The 17,443-nt window shown below is 37.1% G+C and overlaps 1 protein-coding gene across 1 annotated transcript in view; it reads left to right on the top strand.

Moving 5' to 3' along the window:
- Window positions 1-13,747: 13,747 nt before the first annotated feature.
- LOC126155944 (phenoloxidase 2-like) overlaps window positions 13,748-17,443 on the top strand; it is a 306,288-nt gene continuing 302,592 nt past the window's right edge. Inside the window, exons 1-2 of the mRNA XM_049916267.1 lie at window positions 13,748-13,753; window positions 13,863-14,000. Of these exons, the coding sequence (XP_049772224.1) occupies window positions 13,748-13,753; window positions 13,863-14,000 (144 nt within the window). The remainder of the gene's footprint in view (window positions 13,754-13,862; window positions 14,001-17,443) is intronic.

Raw genomic sequence — 17,443 nt, 5'->3', positions numbered from 1 at the left:
GTATTGTTGGTGGTTAGTAGGCTTGATATGGACAGAGCTACTGATATAGCCATGTCTGAGGTGGAGGTCAACATCTAGGAAGGTGGCTTGTTGGTTTGAGTAGGACCAGGTGAAGCAAATGGGGGAGAAGTTGTTGAGGTTCTGGAGGAATGTGAATAAGGTGTCCTCACCTTCAATCCAGATAGCAAATATGTCATCAATGAATCTGAACCGGGTGAGGGGTTTAGGATTCTGGGTTTTTAGGAAGGATTCCTCTAGATGGCCCATGAATAGATTAGCATAGCATGGTGCCTTGCAGGTGCCCATAGCCGTTCTGGGGATTTGTTTGTAGGTAATGCCTTCAAACGAGAAGAAATTGTGGGTAAGGATATAGTTGGTCATGGAGACTAGGAAAGAGGTTGTTGGTTTGGAACCCATGGGCATCTGGGAAGGTAGTGTTTGATAGCAGTAAGGCCATGGGCATTAGGAATGTTAGTGTACAGGGAGGTGGCATCAATAGCGACGAGCAGGGCATCATGTGGTAAAGGGACAGGAACTGTGGAGAGTTGGTCAAGGAAATGGTTGGTATCTTTTATATAGGAGGATAGGTTCCGGGTAATAGTTTGAAGGTGTTGGTCTACAAGAGCAGAGATTCTCTCAGTGAAGGCACAGTAATCGGCCACAATGGGGTGTCCTGGGTGGTTGGGTTTATGGACTTTAGAAAGCATGTAGAAGGTGGGAGTGCGAGGTCTGGTAGGGGTAAATAGAGAGATGGGCTCTGGGGAAAAGTTCTTGGATGGGCCTAAAGTGACTAGAGATCCTGCTGGATTACTGGAATGGGATCACTGTGGCATGGTTTGTAAGTGGAAGTATCTGACAGCTGACGGAGTCCTTCTGCAACGTAATCCTTGCAGTTCAAAACAACGGTGGTGGAGTCTTTGTCTGCAGGTAGGATTATAAGGTCGGGATCAGTTTTTAGATGGTGGAGTGCGGTTCTTTCGGCAGATGTAAGGTTAGTTTGCATGTTGAGGGATTTGGGATATGATGGTGAGCAAGATTTGAGGTTAAGAAAGTCTTGAAAGCTAACAGGGGGTGGTTTGGAGGCAGTGGGGGTGGATCACGGTTGGATGGAGGAGTGCACTGAGTTAGGAAAGTTTCAATATTGGTCTTTGGTTGAGTCTGATTGGTCAGGTTGGTGGCAAAAAGGTGTTTCCACTGTAGGGACCGGGAGAAGGAGAGAAGGTCTTTAACTAGTCCTGCATGGTTGAATTTGGGAGTGGGGCAAAAGGTGAGGCCTTTGGAAAGGACTGATATTTCTGTGGGTCTAAGGCTTCTGGAGGAAAGCTTCATAAGTGTGTTGTGGGTCTATTTAGGTTCTGGGTTCTGTGTGGTGGTGGGAGGGAGTTTTGAAGGGTGGGGTAAGTGTAGTAGGTCTGCGAGACAGGGTTTGTCAGCTATGAGGGGGCATGGGGGTGGTTTGGAGGTTGTTATAGAAATGGTGGACAGTGGTACTCCGAGGCAAGAGCAGGAAGTGAGCAGGATGAAGAGCTTTTTGAGGTGGCATTGTGTATGTTGCTCAAGTTCCTAAAGGGCAAGAGTTTTAATATGTGTTGTGGGTTCCAGGAATTTGAGATTACATAGCAGGAGAATTTTGTGGACGGAGAGAAGTTACTGCAAGGAGGATTGGGCTTGGTTGAGATGGTTTTGCAGGACTATGTCAGTTGTTACATTCCATCCTTCATTTTCCATTGTTTGAAAAATACACTTTCTAAATATGTAGACTAGTGATTCAGACATGTTATTAGCCAGAGACTTGATTATTCTCATACAGAGAGATAAATGATTTTGAACTTGAGTCTTACATGGGTTAGTGAAAAATTAGTATTAATATACAATGTGCTGTGAATCTTGGTTTTATTTTCTGCATGGTATATTATTTTGTCATTGAATGATTTTCTTTTTTTTTTTCAGCAATCAGCACCCCTCCCCCATTTGTATATCTATATCTGTGATGGTAATCTAGGTACTGTGGATTAGTGTAATACTTTTGTAAAGAACTGAGAAATTTGAATGTCTGGGATGACTTTCTAATACCCGTGGTTATCCATTTATTTTCTTAGCTGCTACTGTAGAAGTGGTTACATTTAAAAATGTCTTGTCAAAAGGAAATTTAAACAATGTGAAAAATTTAGATAATATACATCTACATTGTTTTCCACATAAATTCATCCTAGGTTAGATCTGCCAATGCCATAAAAAACTGTGTATATTATATTCTGAGAAGATCCTTTTGTAAGCCTGCAGTTTTGGTTGTCTTGCCAAGTCTCACTTGAGCTTTATTACCAGACAGTAATGAGTAGGAAGGCCACAATCACTTGCATAATATTCATGTCTCCACATATTTCTTTTATAGCAAGAACAGACACAATTTACGGAACATAGTACTTGATTTATCCAATGTAAGAAACTATGAAATACAGGTGGCATATAGCAGTGAACACACTGAATGGTCAACAGTAACATAGGTTACAGAAAAGACCAAGCACTCATTTGTCATCACCTAAATAATACTGTTTCTTTGGCTGTTCACCAGAGCACACCAGGAGGACCAACCCAGGTGGCCTCTATAAGTGAGCCTGTGCACTGTATGGATGTGCAATCTTTGAAATTATGTATGTCATGAATGAAGGTACATCAGTTCTCCCTTCTAGGGACTAGTAAAACCACATACATGCATAAAACCAATAGGCTTAGAAAAATACATGGTACAGGAAAAAAATGTATGATACAGAAAAAAATGCATTGTACAGAAGAAAAGCACTGGTACAGAAAATGATGGTGCTGATATCCATTCCATTGCCCAATTACAGAGGCTGCTGCAGCAGCATGTGGCAGGCAGTCACCAGCAAATAGGGGCAGAAGTGATGAGGGGGTGGTTTGGTACATTGTCCCTCCTCTGGTGAGAGGCTGTAGGGGAGGACTGGTGACAGCAGCTCCCTAGTAATGTCCTTATTGAGTTCAGTGTTCAGCACCGGAGGCATCATTGGGGGTGTCAGAAATAATGGCCACACAGGACCCAGAAATAGAGGCAGCAGCGGCTGTGGTGTCAGGTGCACTGGGGGCTCCACTGGTGATGCCAGTCGAGGAGTGGGGGCAGAGGCAGGTACCACCATGCAGTGACCTCTGCTGTGAGACAAACAAGACTGTCTGCAACACAGGAACAGGCATTGGTGGTGGCAGGAGTGGGAGAGGTAGTGGTCCCTCTGCAACAGACCCCACTGTGCACACCCACAGCTGGTTGAAGTGACTGGATATTCTTCCATCAGGAGTATGAACGATCCGCAGGCACCAGCCCTGGCGACGCCCAATGATGGCAGGAACCTAGTTAGGCCTGTGGCCAAAACCATGAGCCCAGACAGGTACACCTGGCCAAAGCCATTGCAGAGCTGATGATGATGGTGAATGCAGCATCAGATGCAGCAGGTGAAGGAGGGTCCCTGGTTGGTGGCCATGTAGCAGCTCCACTGGGCTCTTGTCCCCCACCGAAGTGAAATGATATGAACTCAAAAAATGGTCTAAAGTATCTTCAGAGGACCTGCCAGATCATACCTCTGCATCTGAGTTTTAAATATCTGAACCATGCATTCTGCCTCACAATTAGGTTGAGGATGAACTGTGAGGTGGTGAACGTGACTAGGCTGACAAAAAAGATGCAAATTATATATAAACAAACTGGGGGCCATTATAGGTAACCATGGTATGGTAACCAGGTATATGGAAGTTCCTCAGTTGCAAAAGTTTTAGACAGGGCTAAAATAGTGGCTGCTGTGGATGTGGAGGGACAATGTGCCACATAGGGATACTTGGAATAGGCATCCACTACAACAAGCCCATATTGATTTAGGAAGGACCCAGCAAAATCAACATGTAGACACTCCTGTGCACACTGTAGAATTGGCCATGTAGTAAAAGATACCCACAGGGCTGCTGATTAATTTTGCGAGCAACTCGTCAGCATGGGACAAAGGGTATGTATCGATCACGGACTGTGCATTAATCACAGAGGTGAAGCTCACACATCAGCTTCTTAATGATGACCAGTGGTGTAGCCCATTCACTGGAAGAAATAGGCCATATGACATTGAGCAATATCAAACTGTCTAATTCAGCCTCAACAGGCAATTTGACAGGCATCTGCCATGCCTGAAAAAAACAAAGGTGGGCAGATTCTTTAATGGTAATGTGGGCCTGAAAACCTGTAGTACAATCACAACCAATACAGTATGAAAACTCAGAGCAGAGGGACTCCAGTTGCTGATACGGAACTTGATCTGATAGTAAATTTACCTCATTGGCAATGGAGAAACCGAAAGCATTAAATACATTTAACTTGAATACATCTGCAGTATGGGAGTAATCCAGAACATGGAAAGTGAGAGGGTGAACGACAGATTTGTAAGAAAGAGGAGTGGAGAACTGACCTAGGATCAGGATCTTCTGTTTATTGTAGCTAACCAGCTTCTGTGAAATGTGTGAGGGGAGGGGACCCAAGACCATGTATGCTTGTGCATTTACTAAAGTCACTTCAGCTCCTGTGTCCACTTGCATTTGTAATGGTTTATTAAACACAAACATGGCAATAAACAATTTGTTTGGGGAGACAGTCATTGCAGAGATATAGTTTATGTCCATTGGTACTATTGTGTCTGCCACATTTGAAGAGGAGTTACACATTGATGGAGTGTGTCCCTTCTTTCGACACTTGCTGCAAACAGCCCGATGTTAAGGGCATACAGCACACTCATGCTGGACAAAGCAGTACAGGAGTGATGGAAGGGGAGCACATGGCTGCTGCTGTGACTTGGCCTGTTGCTGCTGTGACCATAACCAACGATGAACCACGTGACACTGAGTCGAAGGTTGTCTTGTAGGAAGCCTAACAGGGGTTGACTGAGCAACTTCCATACCTCCCACCGCACAGCAATGTGACTGCCTGTAGCTCATGACACTTCCAAGGACTTTGCTCTACTGAGAACATCTGTAAGTGTCAGATTCTCACATTGAAGTGCTTTTTCACATACTTCCCTATCCAGGCCCAGACAAATAATATCATGCACCATGTGATAAGCCTAGGATTTATGATGGGTACTATCACAAATTTACAATGATGGCTCAACCCACCCCAGCCTTTGTAAGATTGGTATGGGCATTTCTGTCAATTGTGAAATTCTACACGTGTTGCAATGACATGTGTTCTGTCACAGTAATAGGTTGAGAGAAGCCAGCACATTTCATCAAATGATAAGCTGGCCAGTTCTTGAAATGGTGCAAGTTGGCACTATAACTGATACATCCCTGGTGAAACCCAGGAAAGAAAGAGAAAGAAAGCCCTACAAAGGTTTGCACTGCCCAAACAAAAACCTGGAAATGTTGGCATAACTGTGTCTTGTAGAAGTCCCAATCTCCAGCTAATTCGTCATTTGCTGGAACGGTGATGGATGTATTGATGGGAGAGGAACCTGCCATGAACATGTAGGTGCCATTTTATTGAGAGCAGTGGTGAGAGCCTGCTGTTGTTCTGTGAAAGCTTGCTGCTGGGTGATGATATGTTGGAGTACTTTTTTCCATTGAGATGTTTGTCAGGTGATTTAGCACTAACACTAACACATGGAGAAAACATAACTCTCACTCATTGTCAAGTTTGTTACAGCAATAACAAACATGATTTATGGTACATGGTACTTTAAAGAGCCAGTGTAAGACACAGTGAAGTACAAGTTGCATGTAGCACTGAACACATTGAATGGACAACAGTAATACAGGTTACAGAATAAATTGAGCGCTCATTCGAGATTGCTGAAATTGCATGCACAATGAGTGAAGGTAGATCAGTTATTATGTTAGTTTTGGGAGCTGAGACCCATTTCAGGACTTCACTTAATTTGTTGAAAAAAGTGTTCACATTACCACTGGGTGAGCAACACAGATACAGAATTGTAGATGACTAGCTTGGTTAATTCAATGCCTGCAAATTCAGAATTTTTGTCTACAGTAATTGTGAACAGACCTTCTCCACCCTTAAAATGTTTGACATCTTTGATATAAATACATGATACCCCACTCTTTAATGTTATAGAGTAGCAGTACAGAGTAACAACTTGCAAATTGGTTTGATGGTAGCACTATATGCTGCATTTCATTGTCTCTGCAACAATGTTCTGTAAAGAATACCAGTACGCTGCTCAAGGGCTGTAGTTAAACTTCAAGCTGGTGTACTTTACTTTTAATAGACTTCACATTTTGATCATGACTAGACAACTCTGAGCAAATTTCTCAGTGTGCCCTCAAGTGAGTTACCATACATTCTAACATTTGCGTACATGTTGAAGAAATCTCTAATCTGGTTGAGATACTACTAATGAAAGGAAGCCTGTTGTCCGGATTTTTTGTCAGAAATTGTCACAATGTCATTACATGACTAAGAATATTCATTTACACATTCATTTTCTATCAAGAAGGATGTGGAACATGTGAAAGGTGTAAGTTAACAAAGGATAAGCAACTCTTCCAAATTTAACCATACGTTACATTAACAATGAACTATGCCTGTTATTAGTGTGCCTTAGGATACAAAAATATCCAACTCTTATTTAGGTTGAGCATAAATGATGAACCATCTTATACTGAAAAACTGCACATAATGTTTTTGCTGATGCTGCAAACATTGGTACAAAGCTCATTAAGAAATCACAAACAAAACAACGGATACATTTTCATTGACATTAGTGGTGACTTAGCATTTGTAATGCATTATTATTTAAATTACAGAAGACATAGGCCATATAGTTCTGCAGAAGGCAGGGCGTAACTCTGACAGGAACAGAAGAGCACGAGTCAAAGGATATATGTAAATAGAATGTTCAAGTCATTATGCTAGTATTATTAACAGCAATTTGAATCGAAAACCGCACATCAGAATTGTTTATCTACAGCAACTTTTGCTATTCATTTGGATACTGTGAATAGTGAATTGTGGTTTATTTCTCTCATAACATACATAATCTGAATCATTTGATTCATGTACAGGACATTGGTGATGAAAGTTAGCTTGTTTGATGAATTACCTTTTTTCAGTGACTTGTGGAATAATATTTTTAGTTGTATATAAATACAGAAAGTATTTATTGCATTCAGTTGTGAGGTAAGGATAGTATGTGATGTAGATTATGAACTCCCTTCTAGATCAATAATTAAACACCTAGGCACCTTAACAAAATCTTAAAATTCATATTGTCATATTAACGCTCAAATTTAGTAAAAAACTATCATGTTGATTCGTATAACAAGATAAACAAATGTGATCTTATTTATTGATGACTCAGTCTCTTTTTCATAAAAATATTAGATCCCTTTTAAAGAATTAAAACTGATTATAGTCATAATTAGGTTCCTGAGGTTTAAATAAAGAAAGCTCCTATCTGTTGACATTTTATCTGTAGTCTGAGAAGTAAATTTTCCAATTTTGATGGTTTTTTTCTTTTTCTTTTTCTTTTTAACCAAGTAACTAATGTTGAGAAACTTATAAAATTTAATTGAAATATAGTGCATAATTTAGAAAAGCACTAAGTAAGAACTATAAAATGAAGGAACTAAAACCAGATTTCATTTGACTGATACAAGACCATTCCTATCAACTGAACAAACATTTTAACAAATTTAGCTAACATTGCATCCAGCTTGTCTTAGCTTGCATATCAAAGGGCAAAAAAAGAGTAGCTAGGCAAATGACCTGATAAGTTATTGCAATGCTTGCATTTTGTAGGAGTGATGGCTGTCTTCATATGTGTCTCACTTTCTGCTACACAGAAGTCTGATGCATGTATGTGGAATTTTTTAAATGTAATCTGAATTTAACTTGAATTCTATTGCTGAATTTGGACAGCAAGTTTTTAGAAAGTATGTAATATTGTGTTTGATAATATAGTGCACATAAGTACTGCCTGTACGTATTAGATAGGTTTTCAATCAGAAGTCTTCTGTTAATGTGAATGGAAAGTGATTCCAGATTTTATTGAAAAAAGTTTCAGGGCAAACCTGGCAAAAATGGATCAAAAAGCCTTTTTGCTGTTATTTGCCTCTGTATTCATTTTAAAAGTTGTGGAAGTAAGTACATTTACCATTCTCTGTTTTTGTTTATGCAATTTTTGTGTGTGTGTGTGTGTGTGTGTGTGTGTGTGTGTGTGTGTGTGTGTGTGTGTGTGCAGAAGCTACTAGATAACTCAAGTAATATATGTAGGAATTATACATTAAAACAATAATTAAGCTAATAGTACCAATGATAACATCTATATTTGCAACATAGTAAATGATAATAAGAATAATGCTTTTTCGCAATACTGAGCTATAACATTAAACTTCACCTTGCGATCTTTGTTAGAGTTGCACTGAAAATTACTTTCAGTTACAGGATGGTTGAAAAATTGAAATAATAGTGATGATATTAAAATAAATAGTAATCATATCAGTAATAGAGGCAAGTTTTGGGCATATGATGTGGCAGCAAATTGCACAATGGATTTCTGAAGAATAAAAAGTCTACAGGAGTACAACTGCTAAAGAATGCAGGACTTCATAAGGAACAATTAGCAAAAGATAAAGCAGGCAAACAAAAGAGAAGACTAATGAGGGAAGAAATGATGATTGCTTCATTGCTTGATGATAAAAAATTCTGTCTTGTCACTGTTGTGCCATATTTACTGTATTAGTAGCAGAAAATGCCTCATAATGACCCTATGTATCTTACTTAACTTAGAAGATTTAAAATTAACTGGAATTTCAAACTGAAAAATCAATTTTGGTCTTAAGTCACACTGATTTGTGACATTCTACATTAATTTTCCCAGGTTCTTGTACTAAAACTAGAAAATGTTTTCTTTGTGTTCCTTAAACAAAACTGATTTCTAGAAATTGTAATTTACATAAAAATAATGCAATCACTGTGCAGACCAAGGGCTTGTAAGCTAATCTCTATTAGTGTTTTTACAATTTTTTTCTGTGCAAATGGTTTTGAAGTTTTCTACTGAACTTGTTTCTAATATTTGGTCACTTAGCAGTATTTCTTGTTTCATGGATGACACCTCCACAATATTTTAAATATTCCTTTAAAATATAATGTTATTTTGTGTCAACATACAATTCACATGGCTAACTTTCCACTTCTAATAAATCTTATAAGATTAATGTGGACATGATTTATAGGTGGGAATATTTGTTAGTACAACAAGTCTTTAATAAAAGAAATTCTTGTTTTGTTATATCCACATATGTTGTAGGAGGAAGTCTACCTTTCATACCAAATCATTTCTTATGTTAACTTTCTATACCCTTATGTTTCTTGCTTCTTATACTTTTGCACAAAGGAGAAATATTAACAAACTGAAATCTCAGTATTCAGTATCAGCTTTTATTTCTTACTATTATTCAAATACCTTGAGTACAAAAATAATGCCAACCAAGATATAGCCTACAACTGAAAAAGGAACTCCATAATTAAGCCTGGAGACTACATGATGCCGATTGGCCCTGATGTTATCCTCTGCCACTGGCCTAGTTTGAGTGTGGTGAAGAGGTGCATGTTGTCAGCCACTGGTCTCCTAGCCGGTATCAGCTTTCTAAATCTTGGAGCTTCTACGTTCAGTTCTGAATTAGCTTCACAAAGTTGAGTTGAAAAGTCCCTGGTAGTATTGGGAATCAAAGCTGGCTCCTCTGTGTGTCAGTCAGACACAATGACTGCTCAGCTCAGAAGGGAAGTCAATTTATCATCTGTAGGCTGCATTAGCTAGTTGAAAATGCTACTATCTTGTATGTTTGTATAAGTTGTAAACTATTTCTATGAACTAAGTGTCAAAACATGTTAAAGTCTAACTTTCTTTGCTTTGCTCCAGTAACAAAACTAAGGCCATAATAAATAAGAGCTAAATATAGCTAGTTTCCTGCAGTTGTATTTTATATGACAGGAAATGAGTGAGTACATTTTGTCAAGTGGAAATCACATTCCTAGAAAAGAAGCTGTTTTTGCAGTTGGATTGTTTAAATATTAACTATTGTGAGTTGTTATTGGTACATTGTAATCTTCACAAATACATGGCAAAAATAGCTATTATGGCATATTAAAATCATTACAGAATGGTCACTTTTGTTTTTAGAAAAACAAGCTGCTCAGCTGCTCCTCACTTGAATGACCTAACCTGATAGCTATTTTATACACACAAATATTGTGTGATGAAAATTCTGTGTTAAGACAAGTGTACCTGAAGACATTTCTGTAAGATGTTCAGTTATTGAATTTCTTCTGTAAAATAAATATATGTCATTGGACAACATTGAGGTAATATATGCTACATTTGCCGTAAATCTGGCCTTCTGGTCACCAGGATGAGAGATATTTCTAAGTGCAATATCTACTGAACTGAGCTTTTTGTTAGGTTATCCACATACTGGTGCTATCCAGTTTGTTATACTCTTGGGTAAGTCAGAGTTTCATTTAGTCTGTATCCATTGATTATTACTTTTGGTAAATGTAAGTAATTTTTTGAGTTTGGAATTCCATTATATGAATTTTGCAAGATGAAGGTGAAGATTTTTGCTTTAAACCAGTTACACTATTCTCCTACCCATAAACAGTATAAATGTGTCTGACTTCTTTGTCATCACCAAACATCACAGGTATTTTAAAAGTCCCCCAATCACTTAGGTAATTATATGAATCAAGAAGTTGGGCAAACTGAATCTTCCAGAGCTGCAGTATTGCCCAACTTCATCCTTCAGAGGTGCCAGATAGTTTCTTCTGCTTTGTCAGATTCCTTAATAAGCTGTCTATTTCTCTGAATACATCTTCTTGTGAAATGGTCTGAGAGCTTCAGGCTGACACTTCTTTCCCTTTACATGATGTTGTTTTGCTAATAGGGGAATTTCCCAACACACCCCTCCTCAGATTTAGTGGTAAGATGGCCCAGCGAATAGTCTGTCAAAAATTGAACCCAGATTAAGCATGAAAATAGAAAAAAGGTATATTGGAAAGTGGAAAAAGAAGCAAAATAGAAACAGTAAGTGGTCAAAGCTCAAGATGTGCATCCTCAAATCTCCCTCATTCCCCTCTGTTCTTTATCACAAAATTGTGACCTGTATGTCTGATCATTAATGTATCTCTTCATTGTATTCAAATTTGTATCTGTGTCATGGTTTAACACCTGTTTGCAACAGTGAGCAGTAAGAAAGGAACCTCCAGATGTATCTACCTCCTATTTGTTCTACACAAGTACCACCATGACTCTTGCATTCTGTTTAAGAAGTGTTGACTCATAAATTTCTTTGTTGTAGCACGGTTCACACCGACTTATTAGTTGTTTTCATTTGTGTGAGACATCTTTGTGGCATCTCAACTGCCCTCACTATTCATCACATTTACTTGTATGGTAATTTATTCTTACCACAAGACTAATATTCTATAACCAATATATATTATGACAGTTGCCAAGACTACAGAAGGAGAACAGACACTCAGTGGCTGGACGGAAAGTTCACACAAAAAAAAGACACAAGGGAGATTTGAATACAGATCTCCCACTTTACAATCCAACACTGTGACCACACAACCACAATGCTGTGGTTCTTGCAGTTTACTTGATGCTGTACTTGAGCTTGGACTGTTTGCTGTTTATATTTTGCTTTTTTTTCCACACTTCAGTACCTAATGTTTTGTTTTCGTGCTTCACCTGTGTTCAGTTTTTGATGGGCTATCCGCCTAGCCACTTCACCACTAAATCTGAGGGGGGTGGTGATGGGGTGTGTCCCTTGTAAGTGTCACAGGAGCAGTTCATAACACACAACTGTCATAATGCAAGAGTGGTATCACTTATTCGTTTCTTCAGGCAATAATAATTTGGTTTACAACTTGTAAACAGTCCATTGCATTGTTTCCATTTCTAGAGATCTCTAGCAATTTTCATTTTAAACTGGTGTGCTGTTTAAAATCTAATGTTTTTTCTTTTTTCTATTTTTTGTTAATAGTCTTAGTGAATACTCCATATTTATACATAGAGCAGGCTGAAAACTCTATAGTTTTTTTAAATCCCTTGTCAATCACCTTCTTTGTCAGTGTAGAATGAATACAGCATTGTTTCAGTTTTAGGAAATGAACTTTGTCTGATTTTGCAAATTTATTTAGCCAACTTTTCCTCAAGTTAACTATTTTTGTTGAAACACTAACATCTTGAAATTCATTCCCCATATTCATTACTCTAACACATTTATGCATCTTATCTAGCATTACTTCTTGAATGCCATTATTTTCATTATAAATTATTTGTTTCCTGAATTACCTGTGAATATATACAAAGATTTAAAGAAATATTGGAGTTCTCTTACAATGAGTGATTGTGGAGAAGAAGGCCACAAAGTTTTTTCTTTGTAAAGAAGATGCTTTAGGTAAAAAGTCCATATTTTCTGGACAAAGCGTTCAGTATTTTTAGTCACTGAGAGCAATAAGCCATTAAATATTTTGCGAGTATTGCTTCAGTAACAATTGTGCAGCTCAGAACTGCTTTTTTAGTCTTGGTATGATATCACTAGGATGTTATCTTATTAAAATTGTAAAACTAATATTTGTGTAGTATATTGTTCCTTGGGATAGGTTATTACTATAGCCAGCTTTGATGTAAATCAAGTAAACATAACTATGTACAGTGTTTTATTGCAGCATATTTAGTATTGCATCAGTTTTACTGTCTCACTTACATCAAATATAGACTGATGAGCAACTGACTTATAGCCACCTATGTAGTAATTTGTTGTACTCTAGTTTGCCCTAATTTCAATGGCGACCTGTCATGACATGGACACATATATTGCTTGGGAGCCATCATAGTCCATGACATTCAAGCAAGACACACAGAGCTTTGTGGAACTAGATTCAAGGTGCAGATGTGGTCAGTATGATTGAGATCAGATGCTCATGGCACAACTTAAGCACCCTCATGCCCTTGGAGTGTATCTAAAACAGTATTAACACATGATCTGAATGATGGGATGTTTCATTATCTTGCTGTTCATACAGGTCACCTGCTGGGTGCAGTAGGTGAATAAATGGATTCACATGATTACAGTTCCTTTATTGTTCACTGGGTAGATATAGTCTCAAATTAATGTGAGGTCAATTTCATCTCATTTACACACCACTAAATGCAAATACCTCACCACCTGCCTTGTTGGCATACCCATATCCTGTCTACTGTAATCATGAGTGTACCCTATGTGTACATGTGCACCACGACTCATCAGTTCTGGTGACCTTTTACCATGTGTATAGCATCCTATGGTTTTTATATATTTTTATTTATTTATATATTTACTTTTACAAATAAATCTCTATGCCCTGTAGTGTGTAGGAAGCAGAGGTAATAATGGGGTAGTGATTTCTGTACCCACAGTGAAATTGTTATCCACGATGGTATAACAGTTCGTTAGTTGATTTTGTATGACACTGAACTGACAGACCCCAAGATGAGGGAGACCTACTAGTTGTGATGTAGAGGGAAAACCATACAAAATGTTAGATATAGAGCATGAGCATGAATGGAAACTTAAGTCTTTCCTGTTGGCTGCTCTGTATTAGGTATCATTTTTGATTCTGAAGAGTGTTACGTTTTCAAATGATTATAACATACCCAGTATTTATCATTCTTCTGATCTTCTTGCCTTATTTCTTAAAATGAGTGTTTGTTGTTAATACTGGTAAATCATTGTTAGTACACATCTTCAATACTTTGGTATGAGCAAAAGAATAAAGTTATTTACAATAGCTGTTCTTGTGTTTATCCTTTTAGGCACAGAGATTACGACCAGTCAATCAGGCAAATAAACTGAAGTATATGCATTTGCTGATGGAACATTTACATGAGCCTGTTTCCTTTTTGAAAGGTGTAAATAGAAATTTTGCTTTCAAAGTGCCTGTATCATATTTGGTGAGTACGATATTGTTTACTGTTTTCTGCCTTATTAGTTTACTGTTGCTTCTTCAGTTTGTTTGACTTTGGAAGAAAGATCTTGTGTGGTTTGATCACATCATATGTAATAAGCTGTTAGAATATGTTGCAATATTAAAACATTTGGGTAATAGTATCTGCCTCAACAGAATATGAAACAAATACTTAAATCTACTTGTGAAAATAGAGAGTTAGATTCGGTAGAAACTGCAACTTATTTAAAAAGTAAGTTGCTTATAAAACTCATTTTCAGTATTGTTTCCATATCTAGGTTGCCTCACAATTTCATGTTATAATTTTTGCAATTATTTTTTATGTTTATTTCTATGTAGGGAGACAGTAAGTGTGATAGTATGAAGGGATACCAGCTAACTGTAATAATCCAACGTATGCAGAATTTTCTTTTTTATGGGTATGATGAAGATCTAAAACACAATATATTAAAATGAATCTTGAACTTTTATTTCTATTGATCGCCATTGGATTCAGATAGTATCTGAAATATTCTTGTTTTACATTTACATGTTGATAACAGCATTTCTCAAGGAGCAGGTGATCTGTATATATCTTTCTGAGACCAAAGGTATGTAAAGCAAATTATTAGTACTGTGAATTCAAGAATACCCTCAGCTAGTGGAACCTGTTAAAACAACTTTGTATACTAAAAACTGATTCCTAGTAAATTTGAATTGATTTTTTATTGGTCCAGTTTTATCATACATCACAAACTGTACAATTGATATTGGACAGGTCCAAGATAAGTTACAATAATACATAGTATTAGCAAAATAGCAGGCAAATTAAAAATAGGTACCTATTACAATTAATTTTGTTACGTATTCAGAAATTCTCTGACAGAATAGAAACAGTTCTTTATTAGAAATACCTTTCGTTTAGCTTTAAATATTGGATGAGTAGCATTTTTTATTTCCTATGGTATCTTATTGTGTAGTATAACACCAATGTTAATTATGCTCCTCTGATAGGTGGTTGTTCTGTGATATTTTTGATGTATATTTGATTTCCTTTGGTACTATAGTTGTGTACATTTTTGTTCTGTGGCAATTTGTCTCTTTTCAGGAGGTAGTCTCTAATGAACAAGATAGTTTCATAAATGAATAAACTTGGAACATTTAGAACACCAAGCTCAGTAATATGGGATTTACAGGACTCCATCTTTTAAGGCCACAAATTATTTTTAGACCTCTTTTTTGCATTCTAAAAACCTTTACACTGTGAGTTGAGTGAGTTGTTTGTTGTAGCCTTTAAAATTCTTAGGCCATAGCAAACAGATGATAGTTTTCTAGACAAGTTACTCATGTGTGTGTCCCACTTTAAGTATTGCTGAACCCATAGACCCAAACATTTTGTGACACATTTTCTAGGGGATCATTTTTTTAATGTGTTTGAATAGAAATTTGATTAGTTGGAGGAATTAAATGAAAATTGACACACACAGTTTTTTCAGTATTTATAATGAGTTTGTTCTGTCTGAACCACTCAGAAAGTCTTTTCATAGAACTTTCTGCTGTGGAGTGCAAAGTTTCTGGACTGGATCCAGTGAGCAATATGCTGGTCTCATCGGCAAACAGGGTAGTTTTTGTGGGACTCATATATTCAACTAAGTTGTCCACATACATCAAGAAGAGTAGTGGACCTAAGATTGTGCCCTGTGGTACACCATATTTTATTGGTTATTTGCTAGAAAGAAAGGAGTTGTTTCTTGTTTTGTTCATTTTGTTGAATTCATACTGAAGTGATACTTTCTGCCTGCAGTTTTTAGGTATGAACACAACCAGCTATGTGCTACACCTCTTACTCCTTGTGTTTCTAATTTTTCGAGCAGAATGTTATGGTCCAGGACGTCAAAGGCTTTTGATAATCTAGAAAAATACCTGCAGCTAATTTATGTTGATCAAGGGATTTTAAAATGCAGTTTAAGAATTCGAAAATTGCTGTCTGTGTAGATTTAGACTTTCTAAAACCATGCTGTTGTACTGTAAGAGGTGCATATTTATTTATGAAACTTAAAAGCCTGGCATAGAAGAGTTTTTCTAGAATTTTTGAAAACGAACTTAACTGTGACACAGGTCGATAGTTTGATATTTTTTGCAGAAGAGCCTTTTTTTAGTAGTGGTGAAACTTTTGCTATTTTAAAAATATCTGGAAATACACCAGTTTTTAAAGAGAGGTTGAAAATTTTTGCAAAATGGTTTGCTATGTAGTGAGCACATGCTTAATAAAATCAGGTACTTCATCAAGACCACTTGACATTTTATTGCTTAATGATTTAATTTTACTTATAATTTTATTGGGATTTGTTTTGTAAACATACATATTACATAGCAGTCGAGATCACTGACTTGCTGGAGAAACTTGAGACTGGTCCTTGACATGACAGTGTACTTGAATGAGGTCTTCAGCTAGTGAAGTGAAGTGGTCATTGAATTATTCCACAACTGAATTTGGGCCAGTGACTTTTGAGCCTTCCAGTGTTAATGATACATTCTTTTTCTTTGGCACTGAACTACAACTTTCTTTCTTTATAACGCTCCACGTGGATCTCATTTTGTTACATGAGTTTATTTTCAAATTGTCATTCCACATAATTTTTGCCTCTTTGACTACTCTACCATAGATTCTTTTGCAGGCTTTTGAATAATCTGTGAATTCTTGGGTTACTCTGTATTTCTTACAACAGTACTGCAGAAATCTGTTTCTCTCACAGGAAATTTTTATGCCTTTAGTTACCCATTGCTTATTATTGTTAGGTTTTACTGTTTTTACTACTTTTGGAAATGCTACATTATAATAATGAAGAAAGATCCTCTGAAAACTCATGTACATGCTATCAATATTGTTCTGAGTGGCAATGCTTTCCCAGTTTTCCTTTGTCAGTAAGAGATTAAAAATTCTAATGTTATCTTCAGAAAAGGTTCTTTTTTTCAACTACTTTTTCAGAACTGCTACTACTTGTTGGCATTTCTATACACAGCAGCTGTGCCTCATGCTCATTATAACCCATGCTCAGTATTCTGCTTGTGAAACTGTAATTAGTTTCTGAGATGAATATTTGGTCAATGATGGAATTTGTGCATTCTGTTAATCTTGTTGGGCAGTGCATTGGGGGATCATATTAAATGTGTTGCTCATATTTATCAAAGCATCTCTGGTGCTGCTGTCTCTTGAAAAATCAATACTGAAATCCCCACAAAGCACTATCTCCATATTTAGTGTAGGCTACTGATCCTGTTCAGCAGAACCTCTAGTTTATTCATGAAGACTGGCAGGTTTCCACTTGGTGCTCTATATATGTTAATAACTATGAAATTAAGCTCTGGTAGTTCGGTAATGGAAAGTTCAAAGTCTTTTTCAATTGAGTCAGTATGACTTTTACTGACATCACAGAACCTTATTTATTC

This window comes from Schistocerca cancellata, chromosome 2, assembly GCF_023864275.1.
Source record: "Schistocerca cancellata isolate TAMUIC-IGC-003103 chromosome 2, iqSchCanc2.1, whole genome shotgun sequence".
Taxonomy (NCBI): Eukaryota; Metazoa; Arthropoda; class Insecta; order Orthoptera; family Acrididae; genus Schistocerca; species Schistocerca cancellata.
The sequence above is the reverse complement of the archived record's forward strand: the minus strand, read 5'-3'. Positions and strand labels throughout refer to the sequence as shown.